The sequence below is a fragment of the Aquarana catesbeiana genome, linkage group LG04 (genome assembly GCF_042186555.1).
Source record: "Aquarana catesbeiana isolate 2022-GZ linkage group LG04, ASM4218655v1, whole genome shotgun sequence".
Taxonomy (NCBI): Eukaryota; Metazoa; Chordata; class Amphibia; order Anura; family Ranidae; genus Aquarana; species Aquarana catesbeiana.
Genome location: NC_133327.1, coordinates 346,931,076 through 346,940,958, shown reverse-complemented (window position 1 = coordinate 346,940,958; position 9,883 = coordinate 346,931,076). Strand labels below are relative to the sequence as shown.

Here is a 9,883-nt window from a genome sequence, read left to right as displayed (position 1 = left end):
CAATGTGCGCACAGTAAAATGTTTTTACTACTACAATGTGTGTGGCTTATTATTTATCAATAACCGTTTCTTAATTTTTGGGGTGTTTACAGTGACAAAGGGCCTTATTAACTAAAGGGAAATGCACTTGACACTACAAGTGCACTAGGAGACAGCCAAAACTAAATGCAAACAAGAATAAAAACAAGAGATTTTATCCAAAATAATTTTTGTTTATTTGGTAAAAGGTTAAAGTTGTTCTTGCATTGCAATGGCCCCCCGACCATTAAAATAATTGACATATCTGCTCCGCACGTGACGGGTGATTTGGGGGGCCAAGCCAGTACGGCCAGTATCCAGGCCTGTGAGTGGAGCTTTGCCACTAAGTCTGGCCTCAGGCCCAACAGAGGTAAGATATGTAGCAGAATGTCTTCTAAAAACATTATGGAGAATGCAGCAACCCATTATCACATGATTTATTTTATATTCCACCAGATTTATGGCCGAGGAACAAACGGAACCGGCTGTCCAGAATCCCAAAGGCATTCTCAACAACTCTTCTTGCTCTGGCCAGCCGGTAATTAAATACCCTCTTCTCATGGGTGAGGAACCTTTGGGGGAACGGCCTCATCAAGTGCTCGCCAAGAGCAAACGCTTCATCAGCGGTGAAAACTGAGGGGAGTCCATCAACGTTCTGGTCATCAGGTGGCAATCCCAGGCCACCAGTCTGGAGACGCTGGCACAACTCGGTCTGTGCAAAGACTCCTCCGTCCAATATCCGGCCATTCTTCCCCACTTCCACGAACAGAAAATCCAATTGTGTCAAGACCACCACCATCAATACTACACTATGGGGTGGTGGCACAATGCGGATATGCTTCCCATCAATCGCCCCAACACAGTTGGGAAAGTCCCAACGGTCAGCGAACTGGAAGGCCACAGTCTGCCATTCCTGTGTGTTGGAAGCAAACTGTGGAGTCAAACAAGAAAAAAAAATATAAGTACTTTTAAACATAACTTTGCTATCAGATTACACAAAAACATTCTTGAACAACAGCAGTCGAATATTTTTAAAATGTGTTATTAATAAAAAAACAAAACATAAGGCCCACTTATAAGATTACTCACCCCCTCTGATAGACCATTGATCAATTTGTATATGGGGGGAGGGGTTCTAATTTTGTAGAAGGACACACCTGACATTTGGAAACATTTGAGGGGGTGGGGGAGGGGTTCTAATTTTGGAGAAGAACACACCTGACATTTGGAAACATTTGAGGGGGTGGGGGAGGATAAAGCAGTACAATGGAGCTGACAATATACATTGGTAAAGGGACTATAGGCTAGAGGTATAAATGGACCCAGGATTGCATGGTGGGGAGGTTAGTGAAGGTAAATATGCATGTAGGGCAAAAAAGGGGCGGGAGATGCTTTATTTTATCAAACCGTACTTTTTCTGATGCACTGTTATGCCAATTAGTAGTAATATTATCCATTTATTTGCATTGGCCATCTTGGTCTGGTTCCGCGTTCCATATCGGGCTATTTGGTAGCTCATTGGTGGATCGCGGCTCAGAGCGAGGCTTGGTACAAGGTTCCTGTATTTAGGGAGGTGACGCAGCGCGCCGCCCGTGCCCCTGGATGACATGACCTATCACGAAATGCGTAGGGCGGAGCAGGACGACGCGCTGATGTCACCTCCAGTCTGTGTGTTTTCTCCAGAGAGACGGGTCTGTCCGTATGTGTTCGGCCGACACAACAGACTTCAGGCTTGACTATCGATCACTTATGTAAGTGTGTTTTTGACATTTTAGAATAAAAGTTAAAAGGTTTTCACACGATCGGAGTTCTTTACTTTTTATTACATGCTATTATACATCTGGCACCGATCTGGCCCCTATGATGGTCTGAGGCACAGCCAGAGCTCAGCAGTTCAGCATGGGATTTCCACTTACCAACACAGCTGATATGCCTTCTATGATCCTCTGTAATGGGGGATCATATATGTCTGGTAAGGAGTAACCCCTTCCATACTGGTGGTGGATCACAATTTGTTTTGCTATCCAACAACTGAATATTCCCTTTTGTGTGGTCCTTTGTACTGCTTCTGTTGTTTTGCACGGGTGGACTTTTTCACTTAATTACTGAGAGACTTTTTGCACTGAATTTGGTTTTCAAATATTGACCATTATATCTTTTATATTTACATGTATAGAATTTTGTTTATATTATAATACCAGTGTTCTTGTAGGATTATATTTACACTATTTAGTGCATGGATGGGACTTTATGTACCCCATTAACTTGATGTGGTTTCATTAGATATTCACCAATTATTTTTAGGGTATTTTTAGCGCGATTAAGGTTTTTTCTATCTTTTTTCTGACATGTTTGTTATTTAAAAAAAACGAGACTTTACAACCCCTTTAAAGCAATATGCCTTGAAAACAGAAAATGCACAACAAAACAAATAAGGAACAAATGGTCAGAAACTGAAGTCAATGTCTGTGACAGAACTGTAAGACATCATCTTAAGGAAATGGGATTTACATATTACATTTTTTTTCTCTGCTTGATCTGCAAAAACAGTTGCAATTGATTACAGTTTTTTTTTTGTATTTTTATTTTTTTAAGTGTTTTTTTAAAGCCAGAAGGTTGGAATGTTAAATGAAAATAGTTTGAGACATGTCTGTGAATATTTTTTTTTCTACACGATTCAACAATTGAATGAACATTTTCCAAGAGGATTGTAGATCTTGAAAAGATCTATGAAACTTTCAGATAGACCTACAAACTGCTATTCGCACTTATAAAGCAGTTTAGGTCTGGTCAGACAATATTGAGACAGCATTGAAATCACAAAAAAGATGTAGAACAAAATGTAAAAGCATTGAACAAGTGGAAATTAGTGGCTTATTTTGTCAGCAAGGCTGCCATAGATTCTGTTGGTTGTTCGACATCACTACAGCTTGTAGTGTATTATGACTTAAAGCAGTAGTAAATCAAAACCAAAAATTTAATATATTACAGCAGTCCTCAAATTTTCCACTCGCCTACTCGCATTTTGTGAGTGGAAAATGAGGGCTCACGAGCGTGGGCTGCCTTGGAGGCGAGGGGCGAGCACCGCTGGCATGTGGGGTTGAATGGGAGCCATTTGCCTAGTGATCACCCCGGGGGAAGAGAGCATAGAGGAAGAGGATTGCTGGCCAGATCACAGAGTGGGGATAGCTTGCTGTAACAGCTCACATTAGAATTGCTGTCCGTTCACCGTCACACACAGCCCCGCCTCCTGACCAGACACCTGTGACAGACAGAACGCCGGTCCAGTGCTGGGGTTTGATCTGTCAATCACAGGCATTGGGTCAGGAGGTGGGGCTGTGTGTGGGGGCGAGCGGAGGCAATTCAAATGTAAGATGTTAAAGCCAGCTATCCCCACTCTGTGATCTGGTCGGCAATCCAGTGCTGCCCCACTGCTCTCCCCATGATATGGTACTTGGCTGAGACGGCTGTCTTAGCCAACATCCCACCCTATTGTGGGCTTTACATCCCATGGACAAATGCAACTAAAGTCTTATTGCTTACTCTATTCAGAGTTCTTCTCATTATTCTTATTTTACATGTCTTGCTTTTTCTCTCCTACTTTCTGCTTGTTTCCCTTCCTCTCTATCGCCTTTCCTCTCTCCCCCAGTCCACGGGGTGTCAGGCTGGAAACTTACATAGGAGTACCCCTCTGCTCACATGACTCTCAACTGGCTTTCCCTGAATGTTCAGGGCATGAATTCCCCCCAGAAAAGGGTCAAGGTTTTTAAATACCTCAAACAACAACAAATAGATATTGCATGTTTGCAGGAAACTCATTTTTCTTCTACTTCCTGTCCCAAATATTTCGCGGCGGAATACCCCCATGTATTCTTAGCTAACGCCCTTACTAAACACAGGGGTGTCCTGATTGCCATACGAAAATCGGTTCCATTTATTTGCAGTAAACAGATAGTAGATCCAAACGGCAGATACCTAATTTTGCAGGGCACTGTTCATGATAATGAGGTAACAATCATGACTTACTATGCCCCAAATAAGAACCCAGGGCCTTTTCTCACCCACGTCTGCTCCCTGTTACTGTCTCACCAAAGGGGCACCCTCCTGCTGGCGGGTGACTCTAATGTAACAATAAATCCCTCTCTTGATAACTACCCATCGGACCATAAACTTCCTTCCCCAGCCGGCAAAACATTTTTACATTCCCTGCAAAAAGACGACTTAATAGATATTTGGCGGGAGCTTCATCCTGTGGGTAGGGACTACACTTATTATTCCCACCCACACCATTCTCACTCTAGGATTGATCATATGTTTGTCCTTCGTAAACACCTCCCTTTAATACAATCAATCTCTATCCTTACTGCCCCATGGTCGGACCATGATCCTATTCTAACGGTCTGTCACTCTTTGCTCAGCAAGCCACAATACTCTCCCTGTTTGATGAATGATTCCCTTCTGTCTCATAAGGAGATCCTTGCGGATATCCACAAAACTTGAGTCGAATATTTTAGTTTTAATGCAGGAACAGTTTCTTCTCCAGTCACGCTCTGGGAAGCATACAAGGCTGTTCTTAGAGGCCATGTCATCCGCATAGCGTCCACACGCAAAAAAAGAAAGGGCAAGGGCTTGAGTTAAAACTTGAGGCCACATCAACGCTCTTCAAGCAATCACCCACCCCCGCTAATTGCACATTACTAGATAAAGCCCGCACAGACCTAGATTTATGCTTGACCGATGAAGCAGAACGTACCCTACATTGGGCCCGACAGAAATGGTATGCTAAAGCTAATAAACCTACTACAATGTTAGCTAATAGATTGCGCACCTTTGCCCCGAAATTTGCTCCCATTACTCTCCACACCTGTCACAACACCCTAACTGGCAACCCCCAGCGCGTCCTGGAGGAATTCCGGCATCGTCTCACCAAACTTTACTCCGAGCCTGACCACCTCTCCACCCAAGGCCTTGACGCTTTCTTGACAAATTTATCTTTACCTTCCTTATCCAAAACCCATAAGTCACTGACTGAACGGGCCATACAGGTCTCGGAAGTCCTTCAGTGCATTAAGGAGTTGAAAGTGGGTAAGAGGCCTGGCCCAGATGGCTTCAGGGCACTTTATTACCGGAAGATGGCTGAAATAATTGCTCCCTATCTAGCTAATATGTATAATTCAGTTAAAGAAGGTCGCTCTTTCACATCTAATTTGCTGACTGCCAATGTTGTCATGATCCCTAAACCAGATAGAGATCATTCATCTTGTGCTAACTTTAGGCTGATCTCTCTAATTAACATAGATATGAAAATTTTAACAAAGATCCTGGCCACTCGCCTCAACTCCTTTCTTCCACGTTTGATTAAGAAGGACCAGGTGGGCTTTGTCCCAAGGAGACAAGCAAGTGATGCTATAAGATGTCTTCTTCAAATACAACACATTGTTCATAGCAGGTCCTTAGAAACAATGTTTTTGTCATTAGACATCAACAAAGCCTTTGACACCCTGTCCTGGCCTTACCTGACCCAAGTACTTAAACAGTTTGGATTTGGCACCTCCTTTATGAGCTGGGTTTCAGCTATCTATGACTCCCCCCCAAGCCAAAGTGAAATATTATGGATTCGAATCACATACCCTCCCTATTAGTAGGGGTACCCACCAGGGATGTCCACTTTCCCCACTTTTATTTATTTTAGCACTTGAACCCTTGGCGGAAGCCATTAGATCCCATCCGGATATAGCGGGAGTGGAAATAGCGGGTATTTTGCATAAGTTGTCGATGTTTGCAGATGACATCCTATTGACCATCACTAAACCCAGAATTACCCTTCCTAACCTGCTATCTCTTTTGGATACCTTTGCCACCTTCTTGGGCTTATCAGTCAACCCCGCTAAATCTAAAGCGATGTCAATTAACCTCTCACCTCTGAATTAGGAACCCTGCAGTCAAACTTCTCCTTTCAATGGTTAAATTCTTTACCTTACCTTGGGATTCGGCTTACCCCAAGATATTCGGGCCTATACCAAGCTAATTTTCCCCCATTGTTTAGGAAGCTGGTGGGTATGCTCTCCTCTTGGTCCACCCTCCCGTTATCTTGGTTTGCCTGCATTACAACTGTCCGTATGACATATCTCCCAAAACTGCTCTACTATTTTCGGGTCTTGCTGGTCCAGGTCCCTTCTCATATCCTCCGTATACATCAGCACAAAATCTTGCAGTTTATTTGGGGCCCCACGAGACCCATCATTAAGAGACAGGTGCTTTTCGCTCGTATCCTACGAGCCAATGGTGGCCTATCCGATCCCAATTTACATGCTTATTATACAGCAGCGTCCATCGCCCCATTATCCCATCTTCATGAGAAATATCAAATGTCATTGTGGGCCACTATGGACCTGGTGGACTCTCATCCGATACCCTTAGCCTCCCTCCCATGGCTCCCTCAAGCACACTGCCCAATTACCGTTGGTCCGTGTTTGGCCCACTCTCTACTGTTATGGGACAAGGTCAAATACTCTGCGGGTCTAATCTCCCCTCATCCCCCGCCTACCCTTCTTCAGTGTCCACTGTTCCCACCTGGGTGCGACAATTCGCGGCAATTCGAATGGTGGACTGAAAATGGCTTTGTAGATGTCCATTCCATGCTTACCCCCACTAGAATTATATCCTTTGCACCCTTGCATTCTTCCCATGATGTCCCTCTTAGGGAGCACTACAGATACATACAACTGAGACATTTTCTCCAATCTCTCATAAAATTTCAATCTACCCCTTTACTTTGACCCACTTTGAAAGCCTTTGCAGATCAAGTCCTCAATCCCCGGGTCTGATTTCTTTAATATACGCAGCCATTATAGGCTCCAAACGACCACCTTTAAGATCATACCATTTCCAGTGGGAGGCGGAATTGGGAAAAAAACTGGACCCAGAGGACTGGCAGGTTATGACTATTGCATTGTCAAAGTGCTCCAGGAATGTTCTCTTCTTGGAAAATGCTTATAAAGTACTTTATAGATGGTACTATACCCCTGCCAGATTAGCAAGCTTTATTCCATTTTATTCCCCTTTATGCTTCCGTGGGTGTGCTCAAGAGGGAACGATGGCACACATTTAGTGGAAATGCCCCAGGGTATGCAGACTGTGGGTCAGAGTCTATTCACTTCTTCGAAACCTCATTAACACTAATATAAAGAAGGATCCCTATGAGGCCCTTTTGGGGAAACCAATCACTGAATTGCTACGACCAGAACACCAACTGGCATCTCATATATTTACTGCAACTAAATTGACCATTGCAAAGGCTTGGAAAACTCCGGCCCTCAGCTTTGAAGCGGTTAAAAATCGCATTAATGATATTATGGTTAATGAGACGGCCGTGTTATCAGATACACACGACAAATTTCTCCGGACATGGCAACCATGGGTGGTACATACCCATCCCTTTCGTTTTGATTCGGCGCTACTCTCTCTTTAATAGATCTCCACCCCCTCACCCGTGGTCTCCCCCCTCTCTTCCCCCTCTCTTCTCTCATCTATTTCTTTCTGTTTCTTCCCTTTCTTTCCTATTCTAAATACCTACTTTATTCTTTTTCAGTCCTTTCCCTCATCTCTTGTCTCCTTTCTATGTCCTCTGACCCGCAGGCTTAGTTCTGCTGGGCCAGGATGTATGATGATAAACCATTTATGAACACACATTGCCCTTCTAGAGCTTTGTTTATCACTGTAAGCTTATGTAGCATATCTTCCAGTGGCACATAAGCTATATAAAGTTATGTAACGACATTGGTATGCATATTAGATCCAGCGTGTAATTACATTACAATACTTGCCAATCTCACAGAACAGCCTAGGTTCACTCAGGAACTTCTGCAATTATTTGTATCCCAAATAGTTTTTTTGGTGTTATTTAAAGCCTCTGTAATCATACATACATGTTGTGTTCATCAATACTTCCATTCTTTCTGTATTATTGACATTTTTTCTGTTCAATAAAAACTTTTGTACAAGAGAATAAGAGGCACAGCATTGTCAGTCTGGGTGGGATGGTAGTGTTGGATGTACCAACAGATTTAATAACTAACAAATTGAAGCCAAGTTTCAGCTCAAACATTATAATCAGTTAGAGCAAACAGTTTTTTTTTCCTTTTTGAATAAAGGTTTTGCATGAATAAAGAAAAGATGATCATTTTAATCACTCCTGTCAGAGTTAAGTGGTTTGTCTCGTCCATGTAAACTGATATATACTGGTGGAGAGCTTTAGCTTGTGAAAAACAACAGACTTGCTGGCTGTGTCACCAGATGAAAATAGAAGAAAGAACACCTAAAAAAGGAAACTAATACAGCCATCACATCTAAGAATTGGTAAGCTGCAATATAATAAATGTTTGCTTTTGAGTTTAATACTGCTGTAAACCTTGCAAGATGAACAGTCCAAAAACAACTGGTGTATGATTCTGTAAGATGGAACAAATGTCTTTGGCAGCAAATTAAATGTCACAATATTGAAGGTTACCTGTGTAACGGAACGTCCCATACTCCACTTGAGTGCTTCCATCATATACCACTTCCTCCAGTCTGAATATAGATAATAGATATAGCCGCATATTACAACCAAAAACTAAGCAGGACTCGTTTGGCTGCAAAGCTGGAACTAGAACTGTTTATTTGAACAAAGGCACACAGAGATATACACTCAGAGGACAATCCCCCTCCTTTGCATAATGACACAGGGTGGGGTAGACTACATTCAGTAACAGACACACAGGTGTATTCAAACTTCTCCTCAGTAGACTGTCCTATCAGCAGAGAGTTGTTGGAGGAATTCCCCCCCCCTCACAGCTAATACACATATAAATCCCATAATACTTTTCTCCCAAGGCAGACAGACAGACAGAATAAAACAATGGGATACAGACACACCTCAAGTGATGTACCAAAGAGTCTACAACAGTATATGAGACAATATACAATATATATATATATATATATATATATATATATATATATATATATATATATATATATATATTTATATATGTAGCGCTGGTAGATTTTCATCTACCGCTTATAGGTAAATTTAGTGGGTTATCTGTTTTATACATAGTCAGATTTAGCCTCTGTTCCAGTTTGGCTGTGTTGCATGTAGTTTTACACTGTGCGTGTGGGTGTCGTTGTCGCTATGGGTCGGTGTTGGAAAGGCAACGCGCTGAAGAGTATGAGTGCTCTTCTGTCCCGGAGATAACTCGGTGGAGGTGGTCCTCCGAGTTGCATTCTGGGAGAGGGTATTTATGGGACAGATGCCATGTTTTAGGGTTTTTTCGTTCCACCTGCTGGCCCTCCTGGCCGACAGGTATGTGTTAGGAGTACTACCGCGTGGTCCTCTGACCGGGAGGACCACCTTGCTGCAGCGCGTGGGTGGGCCCAGAAGTCTGTCTGGGGCCTACCACAGCAGCAAGGGAATGGTCATGTGCTGTCTATCCTATGGGAAGAAGCTGGACAACTGAAAACATCCCAGGGGAGGACCCGTCATGAAGGATCATGCAGACGGCTGGTCTGGAGAGGGGCCTGGTGACTCAGTTGGAGGATGCATCCTAAAGTTAACCTACCGCACAGTACTGCCGGGTCGGCTTAAAGGTTCTAGTGCTGTGTTTGCTGTCCATCATAAACCATTACATCCTGTGGCAGAGGATCATATGGGTTTCTATTCCATTCAAGTTTGTGGCAAAGACTTTTGTTCGTGCTGCGTGCCGGTTGCTGGGTTAGTGAGAGAAACCTATCCGGGCGGGCAAAGATTTAACTCTAAAAGGAGAGTATATTCATCTACAAGATTAAAATTCATAATACTACATCAAGAAAAGGTATTTGAACT

At 43.1% G+C, this 9,883-nt stretch overlaps 1 protein-coding gene across 2 annotated transcripts in view; it reads right to left on the bottom strand.

Annotated features, from left to right (window-relative positions):
- Positions 1 to 382: 382 nt before the first annotated feature.
- LOC141140128 (uncharacterized) overlaps positions 383 to 9,883 on the bottom strand; it is a 618,302-nt gene continuing 608,801 nt past the window's right edge. For both annotated transcript variants that reach the window (XM_073626977.1, XM_073626978.1), the window contains 2 exons: positions 8,528 to 8,589; positions 383 to 949 (listed from right to left, as the gene is read on the bottom strand). In XM_073626977.1, coding sequence (XP_073483078.1) covers positions 461 to 949; positions 8,528 to 8,589 — 551 coding nt within the window. In that variant the 3' untranslated portion in view covers positions 383 to 460. The remainder of the gene's footprint in view (positions 950 to 8,527; positions 8,590 to 9,883) is intronic.